At 42.0% G+C, this 16,714-nt stretch overlaps 1 protein-coding gene across 1 annotated transcript in view; it reads right to left on the bottom strand.

The window, feature by feature from the left end:
- DIAPH1 (diaphanous related formin 1) overlaps positions 1 to 15,274 on the bottom strand; it is an 88,097-nt gene extending 72,823 nt beyond the window's left edge. Inside the window, exon 1 of the mRNA XM_079772013.1 lies at positions 15,053 to 15,274. Coding sequence (XP_079628139.1) covers positions 15,053 to 15,169 — 117 coding nt within the window. The 5' untranslated portion in view covers positions 15,170 to 15,274. The remainder of the gene's footprint in view (positions 1 to 15,052) is intronic.
- Between the last annotated feature and the right edge of the window lie 1,440 nt (positions 15,275 to 16,714).

Consider the following 16,714-nt stretch of genomic DNA (forward strand, 5'->3'; position numbering starts at 1 on the left):
CCAGCAGTCCCCAGGAATGGGGATAGCACACTCATATTCTCCATGATCACAAAGGGAAATGTGCTAAAGGAATAAGTCAGACTCGAGCAGTTCATTCATTTAGTTCCACCTGGCCTCAGCATCCCCATAGCTAAACTCAGTATGGGAGAGTTAAACTGGTTAGAATTCACACAAGAGAAAACAAAGGGAACATAGCAGAGGAAAATCTAAGATCTTCTATTCTTAAAGAGTTCTTTCAGTCTGTCTCTGCCTTCCAGAAGCAGTATCTTTTTCCTGATACCACCCAGGGAGCCCTGAAAAATTCCAAGCAGTGACACATGTCAAGCACAAGTTAGAAATGCCATATAAAGAGCATTAGGTAACTATGATCCATTTCCTGTTTCAATAATTTACTTATAGATTTGAAATAATTTCCTTACAAATTAAAAACAACAAACTCAATTTTCTTTCTTTTTTTTTAGCATATTAGACTTTTATTATATAGGATTATTATTTTTTTAAATTTCTTTATTGATTAAGGTGTCACATATCTGTCCTCATCCCCCCCATTCCCATCCCACACCCCTCCCCACGGATGCCCCCACCCCCCTGCTGTCCCCAACCATTGGTCAGGCTCGCATGCATGCACACAAGTCCCCTGGTTGATCTCTCCCCCCCACCCCTACCCTCCCCCACCCACCCCCGAGGCCCAACAGTCCGATCGATGCCTCCCTGCCTCTGGGTCTGCTCTTGTCCATCAGTCTATGTTGTTCATCATTTCCCCTAGATGAGTGAGATCATGTGCCACTAGAAATATACTTATAAGAACCGAATGTGAGACGAACAATAATAGTTACGCTGACAGGCAAATGAATCAGTCTGTAGTGAGTTTCCCTCTGGACCAACAGTTCCCCCGAGACCCAATTTCAATGTCCACCAGTTCCCCATGCGTACATGTCGGCACTAACTCTTCAGCTCTGGACAGTGGACAAATGGTGGCAATGCAGGTCCAACTCCCTCTGGTCTGGTCCCGCCCGGACCCAGGGGCACGGCCTCACCCGGACCTGGGACCCAGCATCACCTGGGCCCTGGGGCGCACGGCCCCACCCGGACCCAGGGGCGCACGGCCTCACCTGGACCCGGGATCCAGCCCCACCCGGACCCAGGGGCACGTGGCCTCACCCGGATCCAGGGGCGCGCGGAACAAACTCAATTTTCTACACAACTGTCTAAAACTACTTGTGAGAGTCTGTTTTCCAATAAACCACATTTCTTGACTATAATTCAAATGAGGGGAAAACTATCTGAATATTAGGATTCAATCCTCTGAGAGGTCCAAAATATGTTTTAATACAGCAATCCTCTGATAGTCTAAGAAGGCAAGTCTCTTGCGGGAATGTTTTGCCTCTAGCTTAGCTCATCTTGAAGCCCTGGGACTGGCATAGCCTGCATCCTAGATAGCTGATAGCCTAGAGAAGGGAAGTCCGCTCAGGTTTCACTATTCCAGCTCAGCAGAACAGGTGGAAACCAGGCTGGGAACATTGCATTCTTCCTAGCCCATCCAAACAAACTGCCAGCCCCTTGTACTATGAAGCACGCATGCGTTGGACAAACAAGCTGCCAGTAGAGAAAGTGCTCAGATTCTGGAAGTCCTAGTTTCCTATCAAGAATCAAAAGTGTGGCAGACATGCCCATATCCTTTGCTGTCAGGAAGGAGGTGCACATATATAATCTGTCATCTGTTGAAAGAACAGTAAGCAAAGCTTTCTTCCTTTCAAACATTCTAAGGTTCTGATGAAACTTTAGAGTACAGATATAGAAAGCAATAACTAATGTTAACCTATTTTTCCAAATTTCAACATATTTCTCAAGCTCCAAATACTGATACTTGTTCTTTACTTTCTTACTAAGCTTCTCTCTTTACTGCCTGAGTTTAGAGAAGATGGTGATTGTTCCTTTAAAAACGGGTGTTGTCCATTCATTTGGAAACAGTGACTCAGGAATGCTGTTTCACAATCTCTGTAGCAACTGGCTTCTCCCATGTTGTTATGTCAGTAGCAGGACATCTACTCTTCCTCAAGGGTGGACCACCCGTCTGACACACCCAAGGCCTGGTAGACAGGAAGTTCCTGCACTGATACTGTTTCTACCTACAGGCACCAAATAGGAGGCCACCTTGTTTTAAATCCCATTCTCAAGCTCTTCATTTCTAAATGATGGTTACACCTTTTTTTTTTTCCTCTCTTCACACTATTCCTGAACACACAGTAATAGTCACAGCCTACTGATAATAGCTTAACTGATCCAAATATTACATTACTACTCAAAAAGCCAGATTTGATCTTATGAAACCATAGTAAACATTTTCTGACCTTTTCAAATCTAGAAGATTTTATTTTGAGAAAATCTTCAGTTGTGGGAGAGCATGGGTGAAATATCATTACTCTTCCGTCAATACCAGTAATATTAACAAAAGAAAATAAGTTCCTTCTAATACTTCTAGCAAACATACTTATATGGAACTATGTCTAACATAAACATATACAGAATAGCATGCCAAAGTACTTAGACTCCAAAGAGACTTCCATGTATCATGTATTTTTCTCTTTGGTTCTATTTAAAAATAACTATAATTTCTGGAAAACAAGATAGGGTATTGCTTTTTCAATATTTTTATACATATTTATATTTTCTTAGAAAAAAATGTGATCACTTTTATAATAAAAATACACTTCCATTTCAAATAAAAGTAGCAATTTTCAAAGATTAGAAAGCTAGAAAATGTTTATGACACATTATTTTAAAAACAGAAAGTGTATAAACTATAATTGCAATATTATAAAATATATGTGCATAAAGATAATGACTAGGATATTCAAATACTAAATAAAATGAAAATAGAAATAGGGAATTATCAGATATTCTTATTTTGAAAATCTACATATATGTCTTTTCAAAAAAAGGATTAAAATTAGTACACCCTAGCCCAGTGATTCTCAACCTTTCTAATGCCACAACACTTTAATACAGACCCTTTAATAAGATGTGATTCTGGTCAAGGGCACATGCCCCGGGTTGTGAGCTAAATCCCCAGTGGGGGGCGTGCAGGAGGCAGCCAATCAATGATTCTCATCATTGACGTTTCTATCTCTCCTTCTTCCTTCCTTTCTGATATCAATAAAAATAAAATAAAAATTATTAGTACAGCAGCTAAAAGCAACATCATCCAATTCTCATATTCAAAATGCACACCAGCCAATGTCACCCCAATAAATTATAATTTTAAAAATTCCCACCAGCATCTACTCTTTTCCAAAAGTACTTTGTTTAAAGAAACATTCTGGGAGGACACAGTTACAAAATTTAGGGGTGATAATGCAATGTGAGAAAGAATAATGAATAGTTAGTGAAGTCTAAAAGCTAGTTCACCTAATTACATGATCTTGAGCAATTTAGTACCTCTAGCCTCAATGTCCTCCTCATTTTAAGATGAAGAGGCTGAGTCAAATCATTTCCAGAGTCTCTTCAAAGGCCCTAAAACACTGTGCTTAGTTACTAACTGCTCTTTTTTAGGGCAGCCAATGCCTGCTACTTGCCCGATAGTGCATATCCTACAGTGGCTTCTCACCACTTCTTCTTGTGGTTTCAATCACAGGAAACAGACGTCACCCATGGGCCTAGAAGTAACGAACAAGCCCTGGCGGATACGAAGAGCTGCCAACTAAGGACAACTCCCATCTCTTTAAAATACAAGAATAATAAAATCACTAGAAACCTCTATGCCTGGGGAGACTTCATAAAAACTATCACAACTAAAAATATCTCTGGAGTCCCCATGTAAGGATGATGAAATAATTTTGGAACAGTCCAAAACTATTTTGCTTCTATGGCCAAATGAAGTAACTCCATAGCTATGGGTAGCTGTATATGAGGTTAAGAAAAAAAAACACACACACACAAAATAGGGCACTCCTACTGTCACTAACAGTTTTTGTGAAGATCCAGACGAATCCTGAGGATGCAAAGACTCATCCTTGTCTTCTTTATTTCATACTAGAGGCCCGGTGCACAAAATTCGTGCATGGAGGGGGGGTCCCCTCAGCCCATCCTGCACCCTTTCTAATCTGGGACTCCTCAGGGGATGTCTGACTGCTGGTTTAGGCCCAATCCTGGGGATCGGGCCTAAACCGGCAGTCGGACATCCCTCTCACAATCCGGGACCACTAGCTCCTAACTGCTCACCTACCTGCCTGCCTGATCGCCTTTAACTGCCCCCTCCCCTGCCAGCCTGATCACCCCTAACCACCTCTGCCGGCCGGCCTGATCGCTCCTAACTGCCCCCCACTGCCAGCCTGGTCATCCCCAAATGCTCCCCCCAACTAGCCTGGTCGCCCCACCCAGCCTGCTGTTCAGTCGTTCAGTTGTCCCTCACTAACCCCCCTGCTGGCCTGGTTGCCCCATGCAGCCTGATGTTCAGTCATTTGGTCGTCCCTCACTAACCCCCCCTGCCGGCCTGGTCGCCCCACTCAGCCTGCTGTTCAGTGGTTTGGTCATCCCTTACTAACTCCCCTGCTGGCCTGGTTGCCCCATGCAGCCTGCTGTTCTGTTGTTACTGTGATGGCATCCTGGACAATTTGCATATTCCTCTATTATTAGTATAGATTCTATGCAAACCTTTCTGTAGCCATGAAAGACTGTGATAATAATAGATTCATATAATATGGAGAATTAGCAGCCATTCACTTTAAATGTATGTTAACAATCCCTAGAACACTGGGTCAAATATTGCTGTCAATTATAATGATAAAAGTTGGCAGCCCTGTACTGTGGAAATTAATGCAGAGACTTTTAATCCTATAGACATGTTCCTTCATTAAACACAAGACAAAACTATAAGATACTATCTCTAGAGAAAGGTAATAATTTTTTCTCAAAAGAGTTCTTCTGGTTGGGTATGGTTACATTAGTGGTTCTCTCTTCCTCACAGTTACCTTGGTGAGAGGATTAATGTTTTCAAAACTGCCAGTCTCCTACATTAGACCACAGAAACAGAGAGCTTTGAAAATAATCTCAAAATTCCCAACTAAAACTAAAATACATAAAAGGATATTTGCTAACATGAGCTAAATACTACCACTGCTCTTAAGCACCTTACAAGCTAGATAAATTAGACCCTCCAAAATAGACCCTTATTTTGCATTCAAGAAAGACTAAAGAACACCTCAAATAAGCATGCACTCAAAACCTATACTACACTGTACCAGAGAATGTTTAAAGAAACAAAAGGGTCCAAAGATAGGCTCCGATTGTTCACACAATGGCGTTTCCTACCTGAGCCCATTATTTGGCTAGCTGAAGAGAATCACATCTTTTAAAATCTAATCTCTGGCAATCTGAAAATAGGGATGTATTAAAATTGATAAGGACTGGAAATTAAACAAACTTAGCTCTCAAAACTCCATCTAGGCAGCAGAAATGATTTGTTAGAAGCTTAACACTAATCAATTCATGTTTGTGGATAACTGTCACCATGACACATTCACATGGCCAAAAATTTCATTAACATTCATCATGCTGTGCTACAAAATGCTAATTTTCAGTCCTGCTTTCTGCGGGTTTCTACAGAGAGAACTTAAAAGCCTTTCCCAGGACTAAAATAATCTCGAAGTGACTTCACCTTTAAATGATTTATCTCCTGCTAATCCTCTTGACTTCTATAACTCGGCCATTTCACTTTACTACAGCCACACATTCATACCTCTGAGCCTCTATTCACACTGCTCCCCACCCCATGAAATCCCTCCCCCTCTTCTCTACCAATCCTTTGATTTCCTTCCAGGACCTGTCATAGCCTTCATCTCCTATGAAGTTGTCCTGCCCACAACTCTAATTTTACTGAAAAAGACCAAGGAAAGTGGAGTAGCTTGCCCAGAGTTCATATGGTCAAACAGTAGCAAAGTCAGACTAAGCACAGTATGTGGAAAGCATAGGGCAGTGGGAATGGGAGACAGGGGTGCTAGTCCTAGGTCTCGTTGTAAATTCCGACAGATCACCTCTCCAGGCCCACATTTCTTAATCTACAAATAAAGGGTTTGAATTGAGTCAGTTTTAGCATCCTTTTCACCTCTAGCAATCTAAGATTCTAAAACCTAGGTCCTCTGACTCTCAGTCCAGTAATGTTTCCACTTAATACCTTCACTTCTCTACAGCTTTTCAAGTCTATGCTCATGGCCTTAGAGTTCCCCGCCCCCATTCTTCTACAAACCTGGCTGATATTACAATCTTTTAAAAAGCAAGGGCTGAACCTAATAAGACAACCATATGACTTCTTGATCTTGAAACTTTTGGATCTAAGTAGATCCATGTAGATTCGGATAAAGAGAAACTATTCTTTACTCTTTGCCAGTCATGCAGAAAAATCCTAGTTCCAGGTACCTGGATCTCTGTGGTAATGTTAATTATTAACCTGAGTCAAATAACTGCAAGATCTAAAGAGCAAACTTCTGCAGTCTCCAGACTCAGAAGAGACTCTGAAATTGGCCATTTGCAATCCTTACAAGGCAAGTGTCATGGCCACAAAAAGAGGTCTTTAGGAATGCTATGTGCTAATTCTAAAATACAGAAAAGACATAGAGATAGTCTAGCAACAGCTTCCTCCTCCCCACACTCTATTTGTCAACACTACTTGCTGCTCTCAGCAATTTAAACAATTAAAATTCCTGGCAGGTGATGCTGTTCAGGCTGTTTAACTTATAAAAAGATAAGGTTACCTTTCAAAATATAGTAGTTTAGACAACTGCTTAACTCATGAGTCAGGAGAAAGATAGGTTTTGCATGCACTGCAACAGCTACTTTTTCATATCTATGATAATAAAGGTTTAACTAAGATTCTTGCAATGGTTTCAAAGTCTAAATTACTAATGCAAAAAGCAGTTAGGCATTTAGCCACTGCACTTTGTACATCTAGACCCAATATTTCTTTCCTACCAGTTGAACTGGAAGAGAGTCCAGTTTTAATGGACTGTAGTTGTCAAAGGACTCTAAAGAGATAATCAAAACTGTCTAAGAAATTCTTAGCAGTGAATACTCTTTTATACTACAGACGCAAAAACTGGACATATGTAAACTGTCAGTACAATGTGGTGAATAAGAACATAGGTTATTTTTTTAATCAGCTAGACCTAGGTTTATGACCTAAAGCAAGTTGCTTGAACTCACTGAGTTTCAATTTAATCACCTATAAAATGGTAATAATAACAGTGCCCTATTTTATAAGGATGATCTAGAGATTAATGGGATGAATCTAAAGCTCTTTAGCACAGTGCTAAGGCTATAGTAATATGCAACAACTGTTATTATTACTGTTAGTGTTATTGCTATTATTACTCCCTGACCTTCTAGTCTGTAATGAATCAATCTATAAAAATGCTGTTCATTAATATTTATAGATAGGAAGGCAGGCATTATACAACCTGTAGCACACTGAGTAAAGAAAAACAAAAGTTTTCTTTTTTTTTTTCTTTTTTTTTTTAAACAAAAGTTTTCTAATACCACATAAGATGAAATTGCTTCCAGAATAAATGGGATCTCAAAGGTCCCCGATCCTAAGAGTGTCAAAAATGTTCTGTCTTGCCTATAAGTGAAAATTAAGCCCCAAAAGGAATATGTGAAATAACTCACATATGCACCGTGGAAAATAGAATTTAAGAGCTAAATCTAGAAAAAAGCAAAAAAGAAAATCATAGTGACCATAATTTCAGCAAAGATTTTTGAAATATGACACAGAAAAAAACGAAAAAATTGGACTTCATCAAAATTAAGCACTTTTGTGTTTAATTAGAGACTTTAAAATACACTTAAGAATATGAAAAGGCACCGAAACCGGTTTGGCTCAGTGGATAGAGCGTCAGCCTGCGGACTCAAGGGTCCCAGGTTCGATTCCAGTCAAGGGCATGTACCTTGGTTGTGGGCACATCCCCAGTAGGGGATGTGCAAGAGGCAGCTGATCGATGTTTCTAACTCTCTATCCCTCTCTCTTCCTCTCTGTAAAAAATCAATAAAATATATATATTTTTTAAAAAGAATATGAAAAAGCAAGTCTCAGGAAGAATATTTGCAAAACCTATACATAACAAAGGACTGGTATTTTTACTATAACAAAATATTTTAAACGAGAGGCCTTGTGCACAAGATCGTGCACTGGGGTGGGGTCCCTCAGCCTGGCCTGCGCCCACTCGCAGTCTGGGAGCCCTTGGGGTATGTCTGACTGCTTCGGTGGTGGGAGAGGCTCCCACCACCACCACTGTGCTCGCCAGCCATGAGCCCGGCTTTTGGCAGAGTGGCGCTGCATTGAGCGTCTGCCCCCTGGTGGTCAGTGCGCATCATAGCAACCAGTCGTTCTGCTGGTCGGTCTATTTGCATATTAGAGTTTTATTATATAGGATAGGAAAGGATGGGAAAAATTTTTGGACACTTCAAGGAAGATATACAGATAGCAAATAAGTGCATGAAAAGAGGCTCAACATCATCAGGGGAATGCAATTTAACCCTTTGCACTCGCTTGCTTTTTTCTCGATTCCTTTATTCTAATGCTAACCTTGTCAAGTCACACTCGCATCCGAGTGCAAAAAGTTAAAGTCACACTGAGATACCAACTGTATATCCACTTGGATGGCTAAAATTTAAGACTGGTCATACCAAGAGTAGGCAAGAAACTGGAGCTCATATACTGCTTGTGAGAATGTAAAACAGTACAACCACTTTGGAAAACAGGCAATTTCTTTAAAAAGTTAAACATAGTCCTACCATATAACTTAGTCATTCTACTCCTACATATTTACAAAAGAAAAATGAAGGCATGTGTCCAGATAAAAACTTATACATGAATGTGCACAGCAAAAACAAAACAAAACAAAAAAGCTGGAAACAACCCAAATGCCTACCAAAGGTAAATGAATAAACAAATTATAGTAAATCCATACAATGTAATACTACTCAGCAATAAATAAAAAGAATGAGCTATTAATAAGTGTAACAATATATTATGTTAAAAGAAGTCAGAAGAAAAGGTTCATATTGTATGATTCCATTTATATAAACTTCTAAAAAATACAAACTAATCTATAATTACAGAAAGCAAATCAGTATAGGGAAGGGGGGAAGGAAAGATACAAAGGGGCAGGAGGAAGCTTTTGAGGGTACTGAATATATTCATTATCTTTACTGTGGTAATGGTTTCACAAACTGTGCACTAAATATATGCAGCTTACTGTATGTTAATTATACATCAATAAAGCTGTAAGAAAAAGGGGGGAGGGGCTGGCAAAGGCTCTATGGCACAAAAAAGGTGAAGACCCCTGAATAAAGTGTGAGAGCCCTGGTCAGTGTGGCTCAGTTGGTTGGAGCATCATCCTGTACACCAAAAGGTGGTGAGTTCGGTTTCCAGTCAGGGCACATATCCAGGGCACATACCCTGGTTATGGGTTCGATCCCTGGTCAAATCGATGTTTCTTTCTCTTTCTCCACCTCTCCCCCTTCCTCTCTCTAAAAATCAATAAAATTAAAGGAGAAAAAAAAGTGAGGGTTACCTTTTTTACTTGATCCTAAAGTTCTAACAACAACAAAAGGCAGTTATATCTGAGATGTAGGCCCACTGTCAAAGTGTACTCCTTGGCTTTCTGTGACATTTAGGATAAAAGAAGGTTTATAAATCACCCTCTGCTGGATCCATGAAGTATGTTAACTTAAAAGAAACTACAAATCCTATGTCTAGAACAGGAAATAAGTCATTTAATCAGAAATCCAGAAATATAATTCAGGACATCATGAACTCTACCTGTATCTGCTACCCTAACAAAATGCCAAAGTAGCTACTGCCTAAAGGACCACTCATAACCACCACCAAGAATGGAATCTCCCATCTTCCATGTAAGAATGCTTCCACATAGAGAGCCAGTTTTTTCAATTTTTTCCGTCTCAGTTTCACAGCTTCTAGCATATCTGTTTCTCTATAATCCCTTTCTACTACTCTAGCTATTCCAAGATCCTGAAATTTGCTAAAGGAAATGCAGAATCCAAATTTCTGCTTCTCTTCCTCCATTCATTTATTCAATTCCCACCCCTTAGCTCCCTGATGTTTCCAACCTACAACTGTAAGGATTGCTGCTAAGGGATTCTAAAATTTAAGACTGCCATTCATAGCAAGCTTTAACCTTTTGCACTCGGATGTCGAGATTAAAATTACTCTTTGAATGTATCAATAATTTGAAATATAAAAAAATCCAAATAAACAAGTTTATATGAAAAGAAACTCGTTTTTTATTCTACTGCCGCGCTTTGTAAAATCTGGGGTATTTAAAAAATTAAATCCCGAGTAGAATAAAGGAATCGAGAAAAAAGCAAGTGAGTGCAAAGGGTTAATAATGAATGGAAGTAAGAATCTGAGTTGGAAGAACAATGATTCACCCACTTATCCTGTAACTGGTGGTAAAAAATTCGTTAAAATACTGTTCTCAATTATTTCTTTTTTCCTTCAGTAATTCTTTTACTTCCTTAAAAAGAATTCCTTGATTCTAAAAACTTTGTTTAAAAAAAAAAAAAGAGGTAGAAAAAACGGTAAAAGGTAAAATGTTTAGTGATTAAAATACTCTACTTCTCAATTTTAGCTTTGACATTTAAAAAAATTTTAGTATCAACAGCTTTTACTGTTCCTGATTCCTCAAAAGCCCAGTTGTTCTTGAAACTCGAACCTGACCATACAGAAGCAGGGAGGGAATAAAAACAAAGAGGGAGGGAAGGGTGGGCAGTTGGGCAAGGGGAGAGCGCTGGCTTCGTCTCACCTAACCCTAACTAGGAGCAAACACCCATTTTGCTGGTTGGCAAGAGGTGAATTTTTTGCTAGTGCTTTCAAATAAAAGTGAGTGGGAATAGGAGGTTCAACATAATAAATAAAAAACACTTAAGTATTACAAAGTTTGTTTCAAAATGGGGATAACTTTTGTAGCTTGAATGATTTCAGCTAATTGAAACAAAATGGGAGGAAACACACCTGCATATAGAAACGCCATATAATGCCTATTATTTCTTGTTAATAAACATGATTTTAACCTGTTCTTCTAAATCACATATGGCGTAACCTTACCTTTTAAGCCTCTATTACATTCCAATGAAAATATAACACTCTCCAAGAATAACTTGGTAATCCATTTATAAAATACACTGAGAGCCCCAGAGAATATCAAAAGGTTATTCTATCACACAGGAAATGAGTCTATTCTGACCCATGTGCCCATCAACAAAGTTAAATCACTTCTCACTTATTACTATTCTCTCAGCTTTTATAATAAACATAATTTATAGGTAATAACATTTTCAGTTCTTTTTAGAAAAGTATCCCATTTACCAAGTCTCCCAAGGCAGAGATTTTAATTCTGAGGCATTCCCTGAGGGAGGATTTCCTTTGAGACAAGTACATGTGACATTATCATGTGGATCCTTGGGCTGTCTTTAAACACAAGGCAGAAAGGGCAGACATATTTAAGGTATCATCCTGTCATCCCAAGCATCTCAATAACATTCCTGTTGGCTCCCCTCCCTTTTTCTAAACTAAGTAATTCCTGTGTTTATCATCTTTCAAAAAACACAAAAACCACATGACTTGTATAAAGCCCTCTATACACTCCTTGGTATTCTGTGACCTTTTGTGTTAAAGTTAAGATCTCCTTGAAGAGAAGAAAAGCAGAAATCTGCATGAACAACTCCACTTCTTTTATATTCTCTACCTTTCCTAGGGTCTGCTTAAAAACCTGTCTGGCATCCTTCACCTTTGACTGCTCTCATTGTGGACAGGGGTCTACAACCAAACATTTATGCTTTCATCATTGCTTTACTTTTAGAAGGGCATGAAACAGCAACCTGGGAATAATCCAACACAGGAATCCAAAATTAAACAAGACTTTAAAAATTATCTTCTATTTTCTCTAACCCCACACTGAAATTCATTTTTTTACAAAGTTATGCTCCTAGCTAAATCAGGAAGCAATACTCTTGCTTAGAACGTATCAATGTTTTGATTATGTGAGAAGACATGGAGTCTATAAAATTCAGGAATACTCCGCAGTCTCCTAACATCCTGGTTATACTTACTTCCCTTTCATACTTCAGAAACAGTCTATTTGGCACCCACATTCATCACTGCTGAAAAGTCAGAAAACACTGTTCATCTGGAATTTTTTCCCTTCATCTTAAGGACTTCTGAAAGGAACTAGAATATTGCTGGAGAAGGGATATGTTCATGGCCCAGGAGAAGAGAGACTCCTGAAGAACCAAGGGGGAATACCAGGCAGCCTGGCCTCAGCCACACATCAGCATCTCCCACAACCACATTTTTAAAGATGCCCAACCACTTTTTCAACTTACACTCCATCTCCTTTCCACACAAGATGCCTCAGAGGGTAAGAGCAGATCTTGGGCAATCTAGGAGCTCTGTGTTCTCAGCAGTTGATCTATACTTAGAACCTGCATAAGCCTGGAAAGAGATGTAGGAGCTAAAGGGATTAGGAACCCCTCGGATGCAAACAAACAGCCTTCGGGCACACTAAGAACAAACCAGTGCAGTTTTATAAAGTACATTCTTAACGGAGTTCCAGAGGATACACACTCTGGAAAAAGTGGAGGAGGCAAAAGTTGTGAGTTTGCTTTCAGCCTGCAGTTCAAGAAAACGAAGCCATGGGTAACAAAAGCACACCAGCAATCTCGCCCACTCCACCCACCCACATACTAGTATACATACACAGACACAGAGAGAAGTGAATGCCTCTGGTTTCTCACTTCCAGAGTTTTCATAAAATGATCAATGAGGAAGACAGAATCTCCCGATGCCTTGAGCTATATTATTTGGCAATAAAGGGGTTAAGCAGCTCTACTTTCCTGGAAACTTTCCAATCCCCTAGCTGTACATGCAATTCTCCTCCCTACCTGTGCGACATATTTTTTTAAACTTAGCAAGTTAAGGGTTAAGACCAACACCTCAGAAAGAAAAAGAGAACTTGGTTCAACTCCACCCTCTCTAAAGCAAATATCAACAACTTGGAGCCAAATCCACTCAGCATATACAAGACTTCATGGACATTCCAAAAACAGGTGAAAAGAAGTTGTTTCCTCAGGCATCTCACCTTTCAGCACCACTTACACTTAGTAGATTTCACACATGTGTGAAACACAGTGTTAGGTAAAACAAAAAGCACATATAAACTTCTATTAAGGGCTTGAAAACATTTACAAGCCACAGAGGTCACTATAAATCAGCAGGAATAGCTGAAATTGGGTGAGGAAGGTCAAACAGTAGCCATGGAAACAAAATCAAAACAAAAAGATACTGAAACAGAAGGAATATGGGCTCAGAAAGAAAGCTCTCCACCCTAGAGGGTCAATTCTTACCCTAAAGAAACAAGAGAAATGCTGCTTTAGTTACCATAGGGGAAGGTCATCGCTACCATTAACCCTACATTTCTGGGAGGGGGCGTGGAGGGGGGGACTGTTCCACCAGATAAAACCAGAGTTACCCACAGCCTGTAAGCCACTGGAAAGGGCAGTCCCGAAGTACCTGCCTTGCTAGAAATATGCAGGAAGAGATGAGTCACTATTTTAATTCTGTTTTAGTATTCTCCACATCTCGACCCTCCAGGTCCCAAAGCAACATTTTCTTCCTGACTCTATCACTTTATCAACCACCACCCACCCACCCCCCAAAAAAAAAGTGTGGAATTGGGTCAAAATGCTAAGGGATTGGGGTAAGAGAAACGAGAAAGAAAGAGGAAAGAGTTTGAACCCATTTGGTTAGCAGAAAGAGATACTGGGGTAGGGGTGTGATTACCTGGAAGAGAGGAATAAATAACTAGAATTACAACTAGCAAATAATTATTCAAGCCCCTTTCCCTCTCTTGGGCAGTCTCCCGTAATTTTCAAAGCTTTTCCAGTAAAAAGCAAACCAATAGCTTCCTGGAGATATTAATAAGAATGATTCAGTGTGAGCAAGGGTAATGAAATGGATAGGATTACATGACTATCAATATTCCTTCAGATTCCGGGTGGAAGCAATGGGCACCTGAGGAAAGCTGTACTCTTGTACAGGTAGGAAAGGGACGCCAGTCGCCTTGGGGCACAGGAGGTGGCAGAGAGTTGAGGAGATGGCTATCATGGGCAATGTATGGAAAGCAACTCAATTACTCACAAACTTCTTGGACTTGCAGTCTAATTTCCTCCCTGTGAGGGAAGTTTATCACCATCCTAGGTCAAGAAGGGCATAATCATGGGAAGTTCTAACTCCCCGAAAAGTGATAAGCAACAGGGTCAAGTGACAGGCTCTCTGGACAGAGAAATACCGGCAAAGAACATTAACCTCATGCCCAGTGAGCACAGGACCTAGGCGGGCACCCATTCCGGCACTCGCAAGGACAGACGTCCCAGGGAGGGGGGAAGGTAGGGCCCAAGTCAGGTAACATTCCTGAGAGGAAGGATTATTAGGTGACACCGGGCTGAGGGCCCAGAGGGAGGGCTGGGCGGGAGGAAAGTTAGCAGGTGAAAGCGATCAATCTTGGGGAAGGAAGTGACCTTTAGGAGAAGCAAATAAAACACCAAAAACACGGGGGAAGGGGAAGAGGAGGAAATGGACTCCGAAAAGCTCCGAGGACCAAGACGGAGAAGGTGTGTTCGGGTAAGAGAGGAAGAAGAAAGGAAGTGGGGTGAGAGGAAAGAGGTGGGTGAGATCTGCCTGGGCTACGGGGGCGCCGGGCAGAGCGTGGGGGCTGGGGGCGGAGGAAGGTCCGAGGTGGCCGGGCAAGAGGCGCGGGGGCCGGGGGAGGGGGGCGAAGCTGGGCTCCCCGAGGTCCTGGAGGGGTAGGAGGTCGGGCTGTGGAGCCCAGGACCCAGGAAAACGAGGAAGGGAGGCGCGGGGGCGGCTCCCGAAAGACAGGCGTGCATCCCTGGGGCCGACGGAGATCCCCGCGGGGATCTCCGGGGTCCAGAGGGCGGTTACCGGGCCGGGCTGAGGGACCGGGGTGGGAAGGACACTCACAAATTTCTTGGATTTGCCGCCGTCGCCGCCCGCCGCGGGCAGCTCGTCCGGGCTCCGGCCCTTCTTCTTGTCCCGGGTCCCGCGGCCGGGCCCCAGGCCCCCGCCGGGCGGCTCCATGTCCAGGTTCGCGCTGGCTGGTGACCCCGCGCCCACACCGCTCCCACCCGCCTGCACCCAGCCCGCAGCCGCCGCCGCCGCCCAGCAGCTCCTCAGCCGGCCGCCGCGCCCCGCCTCATTAGCATGCCGGCTGCGCGCGCCTCATGAATATACAACGGCGACGCCTCGCTCCCGCCCGCCTGCCCCACTTCCGCCCGGACCCGCAGCCCCTACCAATGAGTGAAGGGAGGGGGGTGGAGGGAAGCCGCGGAAGCTCTCGCTACCTGCCCCGCGGGCCTAACCATTCAGACCCACGTGGGGGGTGACGAGTGGGCGGTGCCACCTCTCTGTGGCCGCAACCGCGAACATCGCCCTCTGCTGGTGGAAGCGGTGCAGGCCTCCCCACTCCCACGCAGAGACCACGTGGCTGTAAAGCCTGGACCTTCTCATACCTCAGACCCCGGACATTATGTGAATCAGAAATCAAATGAGACTGTTATCTTGGCAAAAATGTAGTGCCAAGATAATAGTTGCCATGTGCACAATATCCATGGAGCACGGGGGGGGGGGGGGGGGGGGGGGGCAAGTGGCAGTTATCCTTTATTAAAAGCTATGTACCAAGAACAGAGTGATAGATGGAACTTGACAAGCTCTGGAGGTAGACTACCTAGTTTTGAATCCCAAGTTTGCTACTTTCTAATTGTTTCTAATACAGATAAACTAGTTATAGCCAATGTGTGCCTGAACAGTAATGTCACCCTTTACCTACCTGCACTTGCTCTATGCCAGGCACTATATAAAACACTACATGTATCTTCTCACTGAATCCTCACAGTGCTGTCATAGTTTCCTTTAGCCTCACCACTATACCGACAGGAAATTTGGACTTTAGAGCTAACGTGGCTTGCCCAAGGACACATAATTGATAAAAATGTTAGTCTGACTGCCAAGCCCTATGTTTAACCAGGATTCCCTACTGACATAAACCAAACCTGAGTGAAAATCACAGGTGTTCTCCAGGAGTACGTTATTTGCTCTACTAGTGTGATTTCTCCCTCAGTAGTTTCATTCTCTCAGCTACAAGTGTTCCTTGAGTTAAAAGTATGTGGCACTCAATGGGCCCTCAAAGTATGGACTGAATTATCTTGCCCACAGCCAGCAAAAGATGTCATATGTATGTTCCTGAGAGCAGATTCAGGGACTCGCACTCTGTAGACCCCAGTGCTCAATCTAGGGACTAAGATTACAGGGTCTCTGCCAAGCTGGCTAGCTTAGAAGTCTCTTACATTCCACTCTCTAATTGCCTGATGAAAATTTGCATAGAGCTGTCCAGCCCACACTTCAAACTCAATTTGTCCAAAACAGTTCAAAAGCTACTTTACTTTCTAAGCTAAAGAGTTGAGAAACAGACAATATTAAAGCATGGAAGAGCAACCCATATACTACTCTTCTTTCTTGTAACGCTGTCTACATCTGCATTTATCTCACTCCTTACTGGATTGTAAACTTTTCCAGGGAAGGGTCCATGTTTGTGACTACTAGCATCGTTCTTCACATACAGTTAAA

Source organism: Cnephaeus nilssonii (genome assembly GCF_951640355.1).
Source record: "Cnephaeus nilssonii genome assembly, chromosome: 5".
Taxonomy (NCBI): domain Eukaryota; kingdom Metazoa; phylum Chordata; class Mammalia; order Chiroptera; family Vespertilionidae; genus Cnephaeus; species Cnephaeus nilssonii.